Raw genomic sequence first — 20301 nt, forward strand, 5'->3', positions numbered from 1 at the left:
GCCTCGAGTCCAGGACCCCACCCTCTGCGTCCCTGGAGGCCTGCAGCCAGGTCTTCCCCCCGCCTCTCATGTGCTGCCACCGCATCACTGTCCCGCTCTGTCTTCCTCCCTCGCCTGCTTTGCGAACGTCGTGTCTGTCGAGCGGTTGTCTGGAAATGATGGGGGCGGGGGCTCAGGATGAGAGATCATCCCTTGTTCTTGCTGAGTGGGAGACGCGGGTCGAGCCGGCGGCCCTGCTGTCCAGGACCGTTCTCTGTGGTCAGTCTCGTGGTCTTAGTGAAATCCAGAAGCAGAGAAATGTGTTTGGTTTGGTTTCGGATTTGGGGGTTTTTTTGGCTTATTTACCTCCCCCTCCTCGTAACTGTCGCCTTCTTTCTTTTGTCTTTGTCTCGCTTAGGATGCAAAGAAGGGACCTAACCCGCTCATGAGACGCAATAGTGTCACCCCACTAGCCAGCCCCGAGCCCACCAAAAAGCCTCGCATCAACAGCTTTGAGGAGCATGTGGCCTCTACCTCCGCTGCCCTGCCCACCTGCCTGCCCCCGGAGGTGCCCACGCAGCTGCCCGGACAAGTGCGTTGACCCCCCTTCTTCCTGAGTCAAGTCGCGTGCAGGGTGGGGAGAGCGTGCCCAGCAGGGCGGCAGGGGCCGCAGACTTAGGCCTGCGTGGGGTTGGGGACTGGGAGGAGAGGACACGGACCGTCCCTTTGAGTGTGGAACCCCCAGATCCATTCTTGAGACCTTGGCTTTGCACGGACACGCCCTTTCCAGGGGGTTGGCCTTCCCTGGGCAGAACCAGGCCAAGCAAAGAGATGGCCCAGTGTCCATGATCCGTTCATATTCGTGGACAGTTTCTTCTAAAAGTTGAAGGCAACCCCCAGTTCAGGACCAGCTCAGCCCCCATCTGGCTGAGGGCTGTTGGCTTCTGTGTGGCCTGGGGACATCTCTTCTATCCCCACGATGAGTATCTTTCCTGACTTCCTTCCTGACCATTGCTCTGTTAGAGAAAAGCTTTGTCAGATGGGGCCCTGGGAATGTGTCTGGAGCTGGTGTGGACAGACTGGAACCCGGGCCAAAGGACCTGGAATAGACACTTTCTCCTATAACAGTAAAAAAACCCCTAAGGAGAAAACCAACTAGATTAATTCTTAGATTATTTCATCCTTTGTGATGCTAGGTTGAAAGATGCTGGCTGTTGGGCCGTAAAATTTGTTTCCAGCAAACCTCTATCTTCCTCAACAACACTCGAGAATCCTGGCCAGGGTGTGAGATGTAGAAGTCCCCAGGCACAGATTTGGGTCCCACCTAGGGGTCTCCCCTAACCGCCACCCTCTGACATAGAAATCATGTGTTCAAGTTCAAGCTGAATTTGAAGGCCTGCAGGCTCTTCCTGAGTTTCCTGGAAACTCCTTTAAACCTTGTGCTGTCTGGAAACGTGCTGTGTGTGTGCCCGGGGTGGGGGGCAGGGGTGACGGTGCCGTGCCACCCCGGGCAGGCCATTGGCCCGCTTCAGGCCTCAGTTTTCTCATCCGTGGGATGGGGGAGCAGCAGTTTCTGCCACGGGCTGAACATGGGGAGACGTGCTGAGTGTGTCTGTGGTCGTGTCCCACCCTGGTGCCAGCTCTGGGGTTTTAGGTCACGTTCTGTCACCTCCCTGGCCTTCAGTCTCCCTGTTTTTTTAAAATGAGGGAGACAGACTGGCTGGAAGACATCTAATTAGTGGTCCTTTGGGGCCTACCCTCAGCAGTGATTTTGTGAAAACTTAGAGCTAAAGTGGCATGTCAGTGACATTGTGTGTTGGCGTAAACGGTGGGGTCACAGATGGAAGGTGAGGGGCCACAGTCACAGACGCAGGGACCTTTCGGGCGGGGGTTGGATGACGGTCAAGGCCGTGCTGCCCCGGGTGATGGGGGTCGGGGGGGCGGGCCCGTCCTGCGGGGTTGCAGACCTGGAAGCCGCTGGCCAGGCTGGGGGTGCCCAGGGCTCCATCTCACAGAGAATGCCTGGTCCCCAGTGACCCAGGCCCTCTCCCTTCCCCGCACTGACTCTCTCCCACCTTTTCTCTCTGCAGCCTTTGCTAGGGAAAGCCTGTTTGTAAGTATTTTTCTCTGAATTCTTTTGCTCTTTGCATCTCTTTTCTCCTTGCTTGTCAGCTTGGCCCTCCCGCCTGTTAAAGTGGTGAGGGTCACGGCAGTTTTTGTAAAATCTGAAGGAGGAAGGAGAAAGGGTCCGTGAATTTTCAGGACAGGACGCAGGGAGTGGGTGTTCCGTGCGTCCTCCGGCCATCCTGGCCGCCGCCGCCTTCTTCTCGCTCCCTCTCGGGGCGGGGTGACTGTCAGTATTTGCGGTCCTCAGTGGCTGGACATCGGTCTGCTTTTTCCCTCTTGGCGTCAGATGTTGGCAGGAAGCTGGGTCTTTGCCTGTTGATGTTGTCTTTTATGTTCTGGGCCTCCCCCAAGAGCCCTACCATTTTGAGAGCAAAGTTTGTGCAGAGCCTAACCTGCATGGTGAACAGTGGAGGACCCGAGCACCCCCTCCTGTCCTGCAGGGATCCCCCACCTTCAGGGGCTCCGGGACCCCCGCTCTGGAGTGGTCTGCCTGGACACCACTGCTCTGCCTCGTGTTGTCCTGGATCAGAACACTCTCAGCCTTTACAGTCATGTCCAGGATGGGGTGCGGCTGTCTCTCTGTAGTTTCTGGTTAATTCAGTGCTGGTTTTAATTCCACTGGATAAATTCAGTGCTTCCTCTGCTCTGGTGGTCCCCAGCCACAGGAATGAACTGCGGCTGTTATATCACAAAATTTTAACAAGAGACATCCTGAAATATTGCCCTAATTCCTTGCGTCACCCCTGCCCCATCTTCCCCTTCACTGGCTAGGCTAATCCATCCAGAAACATGGCTTACTCTTGGAAAATAGGAGCCGCTGGGCGTTGTGTTTGGACTGAGTGATATCACCTGCCCAGAAATACACATCATCACTTTTCAGCTTTTACACATCCTGAGTCTTTAGTTCTTAATATAACCCCAGGAGGTCGCAGGGCAGTTCTTGGCCCCGCTTCCCAGATGAGGGTGAGGCCTCGCCCACAGTCACCCCAGCAGCCCTCAACAGAACCAGTGGTTGAATGGCTCTCCAGTCCCAAAGGCTGGCTACTTTCTCTCTGCTGGCTTCCAGAGCTGCCCGGGTCCTGTTCACCTCCCCATCCCGGGCACCCGGCGTTTGCAGCCTGTAGGGCGAGGCCCAGAGCAGTTTGGATTCCTTTCTGGCTCTCGCAGCCTCTGCTTTGCAGCCGCTTCCTGTGGCTAAGATGTGTTTATTTAATGGTGGGCTTGCCCGTCAGAGTCAGTCTGTAAGAGTAACAGTCCTGTGTCTGTGACCCCTGTGACACATAGAGTGCCCAGGGGCGAATGTGCTAGTGTGAAAACCAGCCTTAGAGGTTTGGAATCTTACAGTTTTGCATCTGTGCGTGTCCTCTTCCTTTTGATCCACAGCCTAGTGTTGCCAGGAAGGACATCTTCCTGCTGGGAGAGGGCCATTCAGCCACCCTTTGAGGTTGAACATGTCTAAGGCTGGTGGTACCTTTGGTCAGAATCCCTCCAGTTCAGTGAAAATGTGTTCTCTGCATCCATGCAGGTGTGCCAGCGTTCAGGTGTCTTGATGACGAGAATGTGGGTGTAGCACTTAGGAAAATACCTGGCTCGGGGCCAGTGCCTGGTGGACAAGAGCTGTTCCTGAGGGAGGCTCCTTGCCCTGTGCTTTGGCGGCCTGGCCAGGCTGGGGGTTCCTTCTCGTGGGCAGCAGGAGTCCTCAGGGACTGGGGACGGGGTGCCCTTGGGGTCTTAGGGTGGTGGCCCCAGGATGCTAGTGTCCTGGTAAAGCAGGCTCGTGATAGGTGGGACACAGTGCCTACCCTGCAGCCTGCTCCCCAGTGGCCGGCAGGCCATCTGGCCTTCACAGGGCATCCTTGGCTTTTTTATTTTTAGTCATAAATAATGTGTTTAATTATTTAGCTTCTTATAGTACTCACATAACAGAAACTGACAAGTCCATGCTGTTGTTTAGTCACCCAGTCATGTCCGACTGTCCTGTAACCCCGTGGACTGTAGCCCGCGGGGCTCCCCGTCCATGGGATTGCCCAGGCGAGAACCGCGGAGTGGGTTGCCATGCCTCCTCAACGTTTAAATGTCAAATGCGCCCTCAGAAGACAATCCTACTAAAGATGTTTTGTTTTTCTTTCCCGACATGTTTCTTCCTTCCCCCTTCTATGCTTGAAAGACGAACTGTCTGTCATATTTTCTCAAAGTTCTCTCCTTACTAACCTTGGCAAGGTAAACGCTACCTGCATGCCAGCCTCCATTCCTTCCACGTCTCTCTGCATCATGGCATCTCAGCCCTCAGGGCATCATGGTCTGCGTGGACACTGGCCATCGTGAAGTCTGTAACTCATTCACCCAGGCCCCGGAGCATGTGTGTTTTTTAAAGGGCAGCCCCCATGTCTCCGTGTGTCCAGAGCCCTGGGCACCCTGAGCGCATGACGTGGCCTGTGGTCTCCAGTGTCCTCATCGCATCACCATCATTCGTGGGTGCCACAGCCTCGGGCGTGTGATGTCCCAGGGCGGGTGGGAGCCGGACCTCCATCCCTGACCCCACAGGTTGACCGAGTCCTCCCTGGTTATGAGCCTCGGGGGCCTTGCTGGAGATGCCCAGCTCACTGGGGCGGTCTGATGCACTCGTGGGCAGCGGGTTGGTGGCCTGGGCCCTGAGTCCAGCTGAAAGCGGGCTCAGGTGGGGCCCCGGCTTCTGTGCCGCCAGCCCTGCAATGGGCCTCTCTTTCAGAGATTCTTGGTTCTGGCGGGAGAGGAGTGGGCTGTGGTGATGCTTGTGTTTCTGTCCTCCTGGATTCCACTTTCCCTGCCGCCTCTCTAAGACAGTCTGGGAGGAGAACACTTTTAGAAATTGTGTTTCCCTTTTCTCCGGGGCACGTTAAGGAGGGTAGGTTAGGAGCCCACAGCTCCGCTTAGGCCAGGCGAGAGGAGGGTCCTAGTGCTTCTCCAGCTTTAACCGTCCCCTACTGCCCCTGCCTGGTAGCGAGGCCAGCACGAGTGCCCCGGGTGGGGACAAGCGCAGCCTTGGGCTCTAAAGAGGCAGGAGCTGGAGGGGCCCCAGGTGCTGGCACCCAGTGCCCCTGGGAGCAGCTCAGACCCCAGGAGCTGCCCGTTGTCCCCACCCGCGCCCTCCCCACCTCCTCCGGGCGCGTATCAGGGCCCTTCCTGGCCCCTTTCCCCGTGGGACCCCAGGCTCATCCACCACCATGTTCCTGGGCCTCACTGTATTTGGTGATGCTGCTCCTCCGGGCCGTGTTCTCTGTTGGGGAGAGGGGGCCCGCGTCTCAGTTGCAAACTTCATCTTTGCTTGAGAAGCCTAGTCAACAGGAATGGTAACCGGCTTCCCCCTCTTCTCTCCTGAGAGCAGAACATGAAAGGCTCCCCGGGCAGCGTGGACGCCTCCAGGACGCACTGACCGCCCCCTCCCCACACCCGGCTCCCGCCCTTCCCGTCTGCCCGCCGCCAGCCACCCGAGGACGTCTCGCAGAGCAGAGCAGGGTGGAGGGCAGCATGGAGGAAGGGCTGCTGCTCCAGGGGGACTGGGCCCCTGCCTGCCCCTGCTCCCCCAGCCTTCAGGCCGCTCACCCCGTGGACCCCAAGTGGCTCGGGAAGGACTGTGCACAGAGAAGGAAGGACGGGGTGCCGCCCTGTGGGCTTGTTCATCTCGTTCTGTACCTGCCCCGCTGGTGGTGATGCTGGTCCTCGACTCCTAACCTTAAAGGGGGCCAGGCTCTCAGCCGCTAAGGATCAAGGGAATGAAAACTTCCAAGAGGCTCTTTGTGCATCTGGCCTGGACGTTGCCTCCTGCAGAGAAGCTCATGGCTTGAGCTGGGTGGGGCTCACCCAGGAGAGCCGGTCCTGCAGCTGAAGAGAGGAGCCCCGCGCTGAACCCGCTGGTCAGCCAGGCAGCAGCCCCTCTGCATGTCGCCTACCCTTCCCAGTCTGTCCTGCCTCTGAGGAGGGCGTGGGACAGTCTGGCAGGAGGAAACAGCCCCGGGGGCCTCGCCTCCTAGCGCAAGCTCCTCCCTCGGCTGCCGGGCCTGCTGGCTCATGCACTTTCTTAACGGCAGAGACTGTGACCTGAAACATCTCACCTTCGGCAACTGAAGATGCTCGGGGTTTGTGCCCTTGGGGCTGGAGCTCTGGAAGGTTGTGGGAGCCAGGCGTGCCTCTGGGGAGGTGAGGGGATACCCCCACCCCTAAATGGCCGGGCAGGGAGCATTGGGATTGTTGCAAGACTGACTTTGGGCGACAGCATGCAGAAAAACGACCTGGCCCCCTCCTTCGGGACATTCATCCCGCCCTGTGCTTCCTGGGTGAGGACAGCGGCCCAAGCCAGGCCTCACTCGTGGCCGCGTCCTCCAGGAGGCTGGCCGCAGGATATGGAGCGGCGCCCTGTGTGCGTGCAGAGACCCGCTGTGTCCTCAGCGCGGAGCCCGCTGCCCTGGGTGGGTCCGGAGGAGAAAATGTCCTCGTCTGCCTTCACGGCACCTGCGGCATTTCTAGTAGGGGGCGGTCAGAGCAGGCTGTGGACACGTGGTTCTGAACACCTGTAGTTTCTGCCTGCTGGTCTTCCCCTGGGGCCTCCGGGCACTCGAGGGGGTCGAGGCCCAGGAGAAGCAGTGTGAACTGAGGTAGATCTTGTCCAGTGACCCTTTTCAGAATCTCGAGAAGCCGGTGCCAAAGGTCACCTTCTCTTCCTGCCTTCCCCGCTCCTTCCCCCTCTTAGCTTGTGAAGTAGTCACGGGGGTGGGGAGCCATTTAGACAGCTGGAGCCTGGAGTGGGGAGAGGAACTGTTTTTGTTAGAATTTTTTGTTTGAGAGGAGCTTGTAGAAGAAAAATGCATGTTTCTCTGATTGGGACTCAGTGGGGAGCGGGGACAGGATTCAGAGGCCCTACAATCAGGTGTGTGGGTTTCACATCAAGCTGTTCAAACCCTCCTTTCCCATCACTGGCGATCTTCCCAAGAGAATGTCTGTCTGTCTGTACGTGCCTGTGCAGGGCGTGTGTTACTCTCCCTCTTTCCTGCTGCCTTGTCGTGTGTGTCTGTGTGTGTGTTTAGACAGAGGGGCCTGCTGTCCTCCTGAGCATGGCTCTTACATCCACCTTCTGGCTCCTCCTCTGGTGTTTGGAGCGGACCCTGAATTTCGACTCTTGATGGCTGATCTGAATGCTTACCCTGGCCTCTGACTGCCCGAAATCAGTGCATTTACACAGGAGGCCTGGCCTGACTGGGACCTTCGTTTGCAGGGGCCTTGATGTGGAGAGAGAACCTCAGTGTTGGGGGAAGGTGGGGAACAGGCAGAGAGCAGAAGCTGGGGGTCTGGGGGCCAGAGACCAGACTTCCAGGGAGGGAGGGGCGGGCCAAGGCTGTGTCTGAGCCGTGGTCGCGGGGCTTCTGCCTCACTGACCGCTGGCTCTCACTTCCCTCCCCCAGAAGCTTCTGGGACCAATATTTTTAACTTCGCTTATTTGTTTTGGGGTGGGCTTGCCCCTCGCCTTCTTCTGTCCTGAGACTGTGGGCAAAGCTCTTCATTTGGGGGTAGGGAAGAAAGACTGTTTGAACCACGCCAATGACGTTTTCGTTTCTAATACTTGAAATTTATTTTTTTATTATTTTGATAGCAGATGTGCTATTTATTTATTTAATATGTATAAGGGATCCTGAAGATAGAAAGCTGTATAGATTGGGTTTTGTTGGTTGGTGGGCTTGGGGGCCTTTTATGTGTGACTTCTGACTTCTCTGTGTTCTCTATAAATTTGTCTGAATTAATTACCTGAGATGAAGCTGTGCCAGCTTTCAAATGGAAAGCCTGTCGGAAATTTGTATATTTTGCAGTTGCCAGAACAATAAAATACCTGGTTGAAATACACAGGTGAAGCACCCATTGGTCCTTTTTGGGGAGAGGGACAGGAAGACTTTAACTATTCTGGGGGTCACTCCACCAAGTTTCTGCCACTCAGCCCCATCACCTTCCTTTAACCAGAACATGCAGGGACTTCCCTGGTGGTCCAGTGGTTGGGTAGGATTCCACGCTGCCACTGCTGGGGGCACTGGTTGAAGCCCTGGTCAGGGAAACTAAGATCCCACATGCCTTTTGGCTGAAAAATCCCCTAGGACTTGAAATTCACCTGCAGCAGATAAAGTCATTCCATCAAACAGCTGCAGTGCAGACGGCTTAATGATCTTCCATGATCCTTATCCTGCGTGCCCTGGGTAGGGGGGGCTGTTTCTGTCCTCCTGCTTTGCAGATGAAGAATTTGAGGCTCAGCAAAGGTCAGTTACGTCCCCCAAGGCTGCTTAATGGGTGAATTTCAGGGATTCAAATCCAAGTGCCTGGGACTCTAAGGATTGTGTGTTTAACCATCATAAAATTTCCCCTCTGCATGTTCTTGGTCTCGCCAGGGTAATGGAGTGTGAGAGGTCAGGTCAAGCTGCTCGCCTGCAGGGCTGGGGGTCAGGGGCTGTCCTCTAGCCTGCTCCCTTTGGGGCCTGGCTGGTGGTCAACATGTTCAGGTCTTCAGTGAGGAGAATATGGGAGCCCTGGTCTGGATTCCAGAACTCCCTAGGTAAAATCAGACTCCACCTTTCTTAAGTCCTTCTGAGAAGCTGACTAGCGCTTTTAAGAGGCAGCAGATTGCACCGTGTCATAGAGACGGGGTGTGGAGTCAGGGCGGGTGGGCCTAGGAAGGATTGCAGCAAAGTGACCTCTGAGCATCTCAAGGGCAGGGCTGTGCCTGCGTTCACGCCAGGTGTTCCCACCTGCCCCGGGCAGGGGGTGGGGCCTCCAGGCAGGCTGATACTCATCTCACTTAGCCCTCGGCTAACCTTCCACTTTTCCCACCAGCTCGGTGCAGACGCTCATAACTTGGAATCACTTAAATAAGCTGTAGCAGGAGAATCGGCCAACTATTTGGGATGAAAAAGCTAATCAAATCATAGAATTGCACCATCCAAGTGTTTTACAAAACATCAAATTCATTAACAAAGGAGAAGAAAATGTTGGTAAATAACTTTGGTTGGACAGAGACCAAGCTTAAAAGCAATAACAAACTACAAAGGAAATACTGAGATTCCATCTTAGGAATAAAGGTCATCAAAAACCTTGAACATGAGCAAAAGCAAAACCACAGGCTAGTGGATATTTGCAACAGATTAGACAACCCCCAATTTTTCTAAAATGTAAATTGGAAACACATCCACAGCAATAAGAAAAAACATGACAAGTCTTCTAGATCCTGGGACAAAGGCTTGTAGTTAATCCTTGCTGTGAACCTTGGCAATCTCAAAGACAGAACAACTGAAGTTTGTTATGGTTAAGTTCTAATGGTTGTTTTACTTGAGTTGGAACTCACTTTTCAAAAAAAAATTTTGGCTATACCAGATCTTCGTTGCAGCATGCAGGCTCTTAGTTGTGGCATGTGGGATCTAGTTCCCGGACCAGGGATTGAACCTGGGCCCCCTGCATGGGGAGCGTGGAGTCTTCGCCACTGGACTGCCAGAGAAGTCTCTGGAGCTCACGTTTTTGACACAGTGTGAGCGGTCTGGGTTGAGGCTTCAGCCAGTGCTTTGAGGGCTTAGGTGTGTACTGCGGTGCTCAGTTGTGTCTGACTCTGCCATCCCATGGACTGAAGCCCACCAGGCTCCTCTGTCCATGGAATTCTCCAGGCAAGAACACTGGAATGGGTTGCCATTTCCTCCTCCAGGTGATCTTCCCAACCCAGGGATCGAACCCGGGTCTCTTGTGACTCCTGCATTGGCAGGTGGGTTCTTTACCACTAGCGCCACATGGGAAGCCCCAGTGGCCTAGGTAATCTTGATATGAAGGCAGTGGTTTCAACCTATAGGTTCTGACATACACCTAAGCTCATGATAAAGAGAACTTGCGTAAAAATAACAGAAGCATGGAGGAGTAAGAGATACAAACTCTCATAAATAAATAAGCTAAAAGGATATATTATTGTACAACACAGGGAATATAGCCATTATTTTATAATAATTAATATCTGCTTAGTCACTCGGTCATGTCCGACTCTTTGCGACCCCATAAACTGTAACCCACCAGGCTCCTCTGTCCATGGGGATTCTCCAGGCAAGAATACTGAAGCGGGTTGCCATGCCCTCCTCCAGGGGATCTTCCCAACCCAGGGATGGAAACCAGGTCTCCTACGTTGCAGGCAGATTCTTTACTGCCTGAGCCACCAGGGAAGCCCAAGAATACTGGAGTGGGTAGCCTGTTCTACCCCTTCTCCAGGGGATCTTTCTTACCTAGGAATCTAACCGGTGTCTCCTGCACTGCAGGAAAAAGATGGTCTTAGGTTCACCTCTGTCCCACCATGACCATGTGTGGACCTGGACAAGTTATTTCCTATTTTTAAACTTGTTCCCCACCCATAAAATGGGGAGACTCATACCATGTTTTTGTAAGATACACTATCAGTTTACTAACTTCTTATACAAAAGAGAATGCACCATATGCACAACCAATACAAGATGAAATTTGATTTCTGTTGTGTTAAACCAGGCTTCCCTAGTGGCTCAGTTGGTAAGGAATCTGCCTGCAATGGAGGAGACCTGAGCTCAATCCCTGGGTGGGGAAGATCCCCTGGAAGGGAGCATGGCAACCCATTCCAGTATTCTTGCCTGTGAACTCTCATGGACAGAGGAGCCTGGCGGGCTGCAGTCCACGGCATCATAAAGAGTCAGACACAACTTAGCTACTAAACCACCACCCAAATGTAGACCAAAAGTCTCCTTAGAAGCAAAGCAATACTGTCATGAGTTTCCAGGCTTTTTGTGAGGACTAAATCTGATAAATGAAGAGCACTTGATGGTTCTTGGCACACAGTGTGCATTGAAATGGCCATTATTAATCTACTAATGTGTCACCGACTCAATGGACATGAGTTTGGGTGAACTCCTGGAGTTGGTGATGGACAGGGAGGCCTGGCGTGCTGCAATTCATAGGGTCTCAAAAGACTCCGACACAACTGAGTGACTGAACTGAACTGAATGTGTGCCAGATTCTTTGAATGCAAAGTCCAGGCTGTTATCCTGGCTTTACAGGTGCGGCTCTGAGACTGAGGGATCTCAATGAGCCTGCTTGGCTCTGCCCAGCCAGAAGTGGGGATCAGCCCCAGGGGACAGGCTGCCAGATCACCCAGCCTAAGAGCCACACCGAGGAGCCAGATCCAGCTGGATGAATCACAGGCCACAGGAATGGGAGTCAGTCACATGTTAGTTAGCAAATGGGCTTCTGTGTCCCTGGGGCTGTGGAGAGGTCTCTCTGCTTCCAAAAATGCCTAAAGGGAGGGAGGCTCCAGAGAGAAGGGATATATGTATACGTATAGCTCTTTGACTTTGTAAGTACAGCAGAAACTAACACAACATGGTAAAGCAGTTATACTCCAATGAAAGAAAGAAAATAGAATTTATTTAAGGGGTCCTGATTTAGGACGTCCAGTCTCTAAGAGTCTGTGTTTTCCCCTCCCCACCTCTTTTAAACTGGGCCTCAAGCCCATCCTTGGGGTACAGGAAGGCTTTCCCAGGAGCTCCCCTACATAGATTAGGGTTTGGTTTTAGGCAAATAGTTTTCCAAATCCATGACTTCCACTTTTGCCCTTTCCAAGGTAGTTTGAGAAGTTTGCTTAGATTCTCAAATAGTCTTGGTCTACTTTGCAGACAAGGCAGAGAAAGGCAACTTCCCTCTCCCATCCCAGAAGCACTCACTGCAATGAATGCACCCCAAGTGGAAGCACCTGCAGGGCACCCAAGTAAGAGAAGCCTCCTTTAACGGTTAACTCAGGCACTACAGCCCTCCAGGGATTTCTTGCCTACCTCGCTTCTGTTAAACGTGAAACTCAGCTACTCTTGAATGTTTTGAATTTAGAACCGTTAACACAATATAAGTTCGTGCAACAGCTCTCCAGGTTTCTGATCTTAAGACACCTTCAGGGACTTCCCTGGTGTCCAGTGGCTAAGATTTTGTCTTCCAGTGCAGGGGGTGTGGGTTTGATCTCTGGCTCCCACATGCCTGGCAGCCAAATAAACCAAAACATAAAACAGAAGCAATATTGTACCAGATTCAATAAAGATTTTTTACATGATTGACATAAAAAAAAGAATATTAAAAAATAAATGTAGAAAAAGACTCCTTTACACTCGTAAAATCATTCAAGAGTCCCAAGAGCCTTTGTTTATGTAGGTTATGTCTATCATATTTAGTGTATTTGAAATGAAAACTACAAAATTAAAAAACTATTAACGTGTGTTAGTAATTTATTTAAAAATGATAAACTCATTCACCTGTTATAACTAACCTATATTTTATGCAAAATAACTAACTTTTCAAAATAGAGAATATTTAGGTAGGAGAATGGCATTTGTATTTTTCAGAAATGTCATTAATTGCAGATTCTCATATTTGATTTGGTATTCAATCTATTGTAATGTGTTGCTTGGGCTGATATATGGGAAGAAAATCCAGCCTCACACAGAAATGTAGATGAAAATGGAGTATATTAATAGCCTTTTCAAATAATTGTGAGATTCCTTTTTGGACAAATTATAGTTAGTTGCAGTGCTGAATCTCAGACCACCTCAGTGAACTTTTAGTACTTTGTTACATTAAAATTCATTTGGTTGATCTTATTTTGGGGTTGATTTTTCACCCACACATGATTATGTAACATCCAACATTGGCCATTTGGAAAATATTGACTCACTAAGTTGTGGACATCTTCCAATATTGACACATTCCATAACACAGTATTTAATAAGTCACATTGATTAATCACCCTCTGATCTCATCAAAAAGTTCTCAAGAAAAGAACTTCCCTGGTGACCCAGTGGTTAAGAATCCACCTTTCAATGCAAGGGATGAAGGTTCAATCCCTGTCATGGGTTCAGTCCTTGAATGGGAAACTGAGACCCCCCCCCACAAGCCTTGGTGCAGCTAAACCTGAGCTCCACAATGAGAGAGCCCATGTCCTGCAAATAAGACCCGGCACAGCCACATAAATAAATTTTTTAAAAGAAAATTCTCAAAGTATTGGAAAGCAATGAGCCTTATAGTGATGGGTTCAAGTTTTCTACAGTGCTAGTTTTTACTTGAAAACTCAAAATGGTCAACATATATTGTCAGTTGTTTTCCTTAAAGTGATAATCTCACTCATTCATGTTTGAGAAAATATCTAATTATCATTTAAGGCTTTTTAAAGGGAAATCTGATAATTCCTGAGCATAAATCCTTTCAGTGGTCACCCATTCATTTCCCACAAAAAGGGACAGGACATTAGCGTGGCAGGCAGAGCCCCCAAGCCAGGGACCCTTCTGCAGAACTCTACCCTTCTGCTTCAGGTTACTTCTTACCTTTCTGTCTTTTATTAACCAAATTGGTTTCCACTTGATTAGTCACAGATCACATGGCTGCCATTCTGATCACACGGTATTTTATCAGATGCTGCAGTGGGGCGGACAATGGATAAAACGGCTCCCACCCAACTCTGCATTTCCCTCGGAACTGCAACTGTCGTTTAAAAAAATTTTGATTGAAGTATAGTTGATTTTCAGTATTGTGTTAATACCTGGTGTACCGTAAAGGGATTCATATATATATTCAATATATGTATTTCCATATATTTATATATATATATTTCTTTTATATATTACTTTTCATATGCTTTTCATTACTTTTCATTTCTATTATGGTTTATTACAAGGTATTGAATACAGTCCCCTGTGCTACACAGTAGGACCTTGTTGTTGATCTATTTTACCCACAATAATCTGTATCTGCTAATCCCTAACTCCCAACGTATCCCTCCCTCACCCCTTCCCCTTTGGTAACCATGAGTTTGTTGTCTATGTATGGGGATCTGTTTCTATTTTGTAAATAAGTTCATTTGTATCATATTTTAGATTCTATATGTAAGTGATGTCATATGATATTTGTCTTTCTCTATCTGACCTATTTCACTTAGTATCCTCTAGGTCCGTCCATGTTGCTGCAAATAGCATTATCTCATTCTTTTTTATGGCTTAGTGATATTCCAAATTATGGTTTTCTCTAGATATATGCCCAGGAGTGGGATTGCAGGATCATATGGTGGCTCTTTTTTTTAGTGTTTGCTGCTTGTGGATTTTTTGATGATGGCTATTTTGACTGATGTGAGCTGGTACCTCATTGTAGTTTCGATTTGCATTTCCCTAATAATTAGCAATGTTGAACATCCTTTCATGTACTTTTTGGCCATCTGTATGTCTTCTTTGGAGAAATGTCTATTTAGGTCTTCTGCCCATGTTTTGATTGGGTTGTTTGTTTTGATGATATTAAATCACATGAACTATTTGTAAATTTGTATCTTTTCAAATTAGAGTTTTCTCCAGATATATGCCCAGGAGTGGGATTGCAGGATCATATGGCAACTCTATTTTAAGTTTTTAAAGGAACTTCCATACTATTCTTCATAGTGGCTGCACCAATTTACATTCCCACCAACAGTGTAGGAGCATTCCCTTTTCTCCACAACATTTATTATTTCCCTTTTCTCCAGCATTTATTATTTGTAGGCTTTTTAGTGGTAGCTTAGTTGCTAAGTCATGTCTGACTCTTTGCAACCCTATGGACTGTAGCCCACCAGGGTCCTCTGTCCGTGGGATTTTCCAGGCAAGAATACTGGAGTGGGTTGCCATTTCCTGCTCCAGGGGATCTTCCCCACCCAGGTTTTGAACCTGGGTCTCCGGCATTGCAGGCAGATTTCCTACCATCTGAGCCACCTCGCATTTCATGTAGACTTCTTGATAAAGGCCATTCTGACCAGCTTGAAGTGATACTGCTTTGTAGTTTTGATTTGCTTTTCTCTAGTAATCAGTGATGCTGAGCACCTTTTATGGCCATTGGCCATCTGCTGAATCTCGACTCTTCATCCTCATATTGGGTGATGATGAGGGAGGCCCATCTCCCTAATCTCATCTCCAAGAATCTGGGTTCAATTTTCCTCCTTCCTCCAGTTTAATACCTTCTCTGGCCAGACTCATGACTTGTTCAGGACAGTGATATTTAAAACACTACAGAAGGTTTCCCCTGGGGGTTTAAGGGAAGACCTTCTAACATGTAAGGTAAATAGGATCGTATCTAGCAATCCAAGACTTTAAATTCCATGTGTTTTTTTTTTCTTGCAAAAGTTATGTGTCTGAAAACATGCCTCTTGCCCATGTTAAATCTCACCTAGCTGCATTGCCCTAGTATGTAAAAAAAATTCTATGCCACAAAGCAAAAAGTAAGACTTTATCAATTATTAATTAAGATACCCTGAACCCTGGACCTCCTGCCTTTCTCTGCTTTATAGATATTTCTTTAAAAGGAGATTCATTTTGTTACATTATTCTGAATGGCATATGTTAAAAGGAAGTGGAGGAAATAATAATTTTACTTCAGTGTCTTGGCTTCTTTCATTTCTCCATTGGTATCCAAGCATACAGGCTTCCCTGGTGGCTCATCATTAAAGAATCCACCTGGCAATGCAGGAGATGCAGGTTGTATCCCTGGGTCAGGAAGATCCCCTGAAGGAGGGCATGGCAAACCACTCCAGTATTCTTGCCTGAAGAATCCCATGGACAGGGGAGCCTGGTGGGCTATAGTCCATGGGGTTGCAAAGACTCAGACATGACTTGGTGACTAAACAACAGCAACAGCAATCCAAGATACAGCCCTCTAGAAAAACAGTCCATTGTGTGCAAAGCAAAGACTATCAGTAAGAAATACTGAGTGCTTAACATTAAAAAATTTAAATATAAGCAATTATTTTCAATTATTATTAATATTCTCCATCTGGAGAGAAAAATACCTTTAAAAAGTCAGAGCAGCAATATAGGTTGTCATAAATATTCTTTAAAACATAGCAGAAATGCTTTCTAGGGCTAAAACAATTTGTAGAAAACATTGGAAAAAGTTCCCACATATGAAAGTTCTACATCATCTCTTATACTCCTGGTTTCAGGGGGGTGATATCGACATACCTATGATTTACTGTAAAAATGGCTGAGTGAAGATTTACCTGGAGAGAGTGAGAATGAATGATAAAGCAAAAGGGATAAAATGTTAGCAATAAGGAGACCTAGGTAAAAGTTATACAGTCTTTTTGGTTCTATTCTTATTTTTGCAACTTTTCTGTACTTTTGAAATTATTTTCAAATAAAAAGGTAAAAGATTATATGTTTTCATGTGTTTTTTTTAAAAACTAATAAACACATCTTTGCTGATGTCATTAAACAAAAACTGATTACATTACTAGCGAAACAGTATTTCCTTGAGTTGCAGTCAGGGGCAGTTACTCTCCAAAATGTTAAACAATATCCAACATCAATATCAAAACATTAAATTTTGCATTGTCTTTAACACTTTTGATATTCTGAACAATTTTATTGAGCAAAATAAAATAGAAGATGACATGTTTATTTTATCTTCAAAAGTGTCAAGGTCTAAGAATCCCAACAATTTTTTACTAGAAAGTCAAAATCTGGAAGTGTCTAAGGAGTTGCTCTTTTCCCCTCTTGAAATCAGTAGTCTAACAAGGATTAAAAAGAAAAACTCTTTTCAGTGCTTCTGACAGAGTAGAAAGAGTGAGAACAGCAGCATGGAAACACGTAAAGGACGTGAAAGAATTTCTTCATGAAGAATTTCCTGAATTCTTTAAAAAGTCTTGTGTCTTTTAATTAGAAGGTTGAAACCAACAGTTACTGAGTCTGAGCTCACTCTGCTTGCCACATGCCAGGCCAGTGAATCGGAGACGAGGCAATGGAAATCAAGTCAAAGAAACAGTTCCAACATGGAGTCAGACTTGCTCCTTCTTTGCAATACAATTCTATCAAATTGTATCATGAAATATTTATTCTGATTGCCGCCAATCCTCCTTTTATCTTCAAATGCATAGTGAGGTCCACCTCCTTGTAGTTAAAATTAGAATGATGTGCCAGCCACCAGACAGATTAGATTTCAGCCATGCTAACCTTTCTCTTTTACTAAAATATGTTACAGCAGAGAAAAGCCAATTCTGACTCCATGCTGGAACTTCCCTTGACTTGCTTTCTGTTACTTTTGTTATTATAATCATACATGAAGGCCTGCCTCAGAGAATTCTGTGGCCTCTGTCTGACTAAAGCACATTTGTTCAGGACCCTGTCCACCTGTGGATGGCAGGCAGGAAGAAATTAACACATCCCCCTGCCAGAGATTTGCCATTCTAGGAGATATCTGCAAGATTGATGGTCTTTTTGTTTCCTTACCTCCCCCATCTCTGTTCTATAACAGAACCTGGGATACAGACTCTGACAAGATGCTTATTTTGAGACGTTAGTGTGCTATCTTCTTGGTCAGCAGGCTCTCAAAATAAAGTCATATTCCTTGCCTCAACAAATATAGATAGGGAAAGTCTAAATTTGGTGGTTAGTGAAAGGAATGGAGCTGCTTCCTATTTTTATTTTATATATTTCTGTTTTATCTTTCAAAAGCAAAACTTAACATTATCATTACTTTATAGAGTCAATGTCTATAGGGACTTGTTCAGGACTAGATGGCTAGGATATCTGGGTTCTGTGGCCATTAGGATCAAGTTCATGTAATTAAAGGACTTGTAATTGTAATTATCATGCACTTAGCATGTGCCTGGTGTGAAGATACTGAACTTTTGCACATTAGCATCCCTAGATGAAGGGAGTAGACTAGATAGTCTCACAAACACTTTTCATTTTTGAATATTTTTAGATTTATAGAAGAGTTGCAAAGATAGCACAGAGAGTTCCCATCTACACTTTACCCAGCTTCCTCTAATGTTAACATCTTATAAAAACACAATACACTCATCAAAACTAAGAATTAACATTAGTATAATACCATCAACAACACTAAATTTTATTTGAATTTCCCAAGTTTTTCCATTAATATCCACTTTCACTTCCAGAATCCCATTCAGAATCTCAGATGGCATTAAACCTCCTTCAATCTGTGAGTTTCTCAGTCTTTCCTTTTTAAAAAAAAAACGACTTGGATACTTTTGGAGAGTGCTAGTCTGGTATCCTGTAAAAGGCTCCTGATTTGATTTTGTCTTAGGTTTTCTCATGATGGGACTAAGATAATGCATTTGGGGGCAAGTGATTTTCTCATCACACCATTTTGGGGGACAAAATAACAACATGACTTGTTGCCGGTGGTGTTAACCAGTCATTTGGTGAGGGTGGTATCTGCCAGTAATAACCATTGTCAGGTTGGTATTTTTCCCTTTCAATTTATAGTTCTTTGGAAATGAGTCATAGCCCAGCTCCCATTCAGAGGAGGAGAATCATCTCCATCTCTGAAGGGAGGAGTGTTAAAGAATTTGTGGACATGTGTTAAAATCACCACAGTAATTGACCAAGGTTTGGAGGGGAGACATTTTGAGGATATACAAATAACTAATTTCTGTGATTGCAGTTTTCGCTCTGGAGCAAACTTCGGGAGATAGTGAAGGACAGGGAAGTCTGGCATGCTGAAATCCATGGGGTCACAAAGAGTCAGACATGACCTAGTGACTGAACAATAACAACAAAATACCCTGTTTCTTCTTAAAGTTTCACTCCTGGACTTCAGCATCCATTCATGTGTTTTCCTTGCAGTTGTTATTACTGTGATGTCTGATGGTAACTTTCTATTTCCTTCCTTTCTAATTGTTGTTTGTGATTCTCCTGTAAGGAAAATTAGTCACTTCTCCCCATTCATTTACTCATTCAATCATCTATTTATATCACTACGGACTCACGGATATTCCTCTGCAGATAAGTTTTTGAGTTTCTTACTTGCTCTGCAGTTCTTTGATTTCTGAGAACAATTTGCCTTCTACTGCCCAGAATGTTTGGTACTTGATAATCCTGCCTGGGATGGAGGTGGTGATCTCAGTTTCCATGCCAACCCAGAGGTCAGCATCACCATCATGGTTCACTCGTGCTGTAACTGCTCTGGATGATTTCTTTCTGGTGCTGGGTGGAGCATGCAGAATGAGAACAATCTCACTGTAATGCTCTGAAAACAGTGTTTGTTTTCTTTTTTTAAAAATTGAAGTATAGTTGATTTACAGAGTTGTTAGTTTCAGGTGTACAGCAGAGGGTTTCAGTTATACATATACATATACACATTCAGTTATACATATACACATATATCTATTCTTTTCCAGATTCTTTTCTGTTATAGGTTATTACATGGTATTGAAATAGTTCCCTGTGCTATGTAGCAGGAGCTTGTTTATCTATTTCATAAACAGTAGTGCGTATCCATTCATCTCAAGCTCCCAATTTATCCCTTTGTCTCTCTTTGTTCCCCCAGCAGATTCAGTTGCTGGGCAGTTTGAGGGGTTCATTCACCAAAATGTGAAGCTTTCACATATCACTTGGAAGAGGCTTATCCATCCCCATCCCCTCAACAAGTATTATTTTTTAAAAAAACTTTTTATTTTGTATTGGGCTATGGCTGATTTAACAATGTGACACTTTCAAGTGAACACCAAAGGGACTTAACCATAGGTATCCATGTACCCATTCTCCCCCATACTCCCCTCCCATCCATGCTGCCACACAGCACGGAACAGAGCTCCATGTCCCAACAAGTATCTGCTGAAGGCGTGTTATGTGCAAGTCACTGTTCTAAGTATTAGAGACAGAAAATGTTTTAAGACTTTGCAGCACCCTTTCCGAGCCAGAGATCTAATCCATTCACCGGGGATGCCTAGATCCTGAGGCCCAGGATGCCCGAAGCGGAAGCATAGAGAAGCAGACAGGAGCCTCACTATTTCATTAAAGAAAGAAAAAGATTCCTTTACAAACCACGCTGCCATGACCAGAAGTGGAGCAGCAGTTGGTCCCAGGACAACAAACACATCTTTGGTCTAGTGCTGAGATGTGAGGGTAATTCCATCCAAGACTCTTGACTTTGTTATTAAATCCCAGAACATCTGAGCGGATGAAGTTGGTGAGGAATGACAGGGATGGAGGGAAGAATATGGAAGGAGAAGTAAACGCGTGGTGACAGCTTCAGACAAGCCCCCCTTCACGCTGAGAGGGAGCAATGACACAGCGTCTGCCCGACCAGCCTCTGGCTGTGGTCCCTCTGATCTGCCTGTCCGTCTGAGCTGCCACCCGAGGCGGACGTCTGCCTCAGCTGCTCCCCGGG

General features: G+C 47.5%; 1 protein-coding gene across 1 annotated transcript in view; it reads left to right on the forward strand.

Moving 5' to 3' along the window:
• Positions 1–20301, forward strand: part of PFKFB3 (6-phosphofructo-2-kinase/fructose-2,6-biphosphatase 3) — a 201302-nt gene that overhangs the window by 18112 nt on the left and 162889 nt on the right. Inside the window, exons 14-16 of the mRNA XM_055543495.1 lie at positions 398–571; positions 2070–2092; positions 5471–8381. Coding sequence (XP_055399470.1) covers positions 398–571; positions 2070–2092; positions 5471–5477 — 204 coding nt within the window. The 3' untranslated portion in view covers positions 5478–8381. The remainder of the gene's footprint in view (positions 1–397; positions 572–2069; positions 2093–5470; positions 8382–20301) is intronic.

This window comes from Bubalus kerabau, chromosome 13, assembly GCF_029407905.1.
Source record: "Bubalus kerabau isolate K-KA32 ecotype Philippines breed swamp buffalo chromosome 13, PCC_UOA_SB_1v2, whole genome shotgun sequence".
NCBI classification, from domain to species: domain Eukaryota; kingdom Metazoa; phylum Chordata; class Mammalia; order Artiodactyla; family Bovidae; genus Bubalus; species Bubalus kerabau.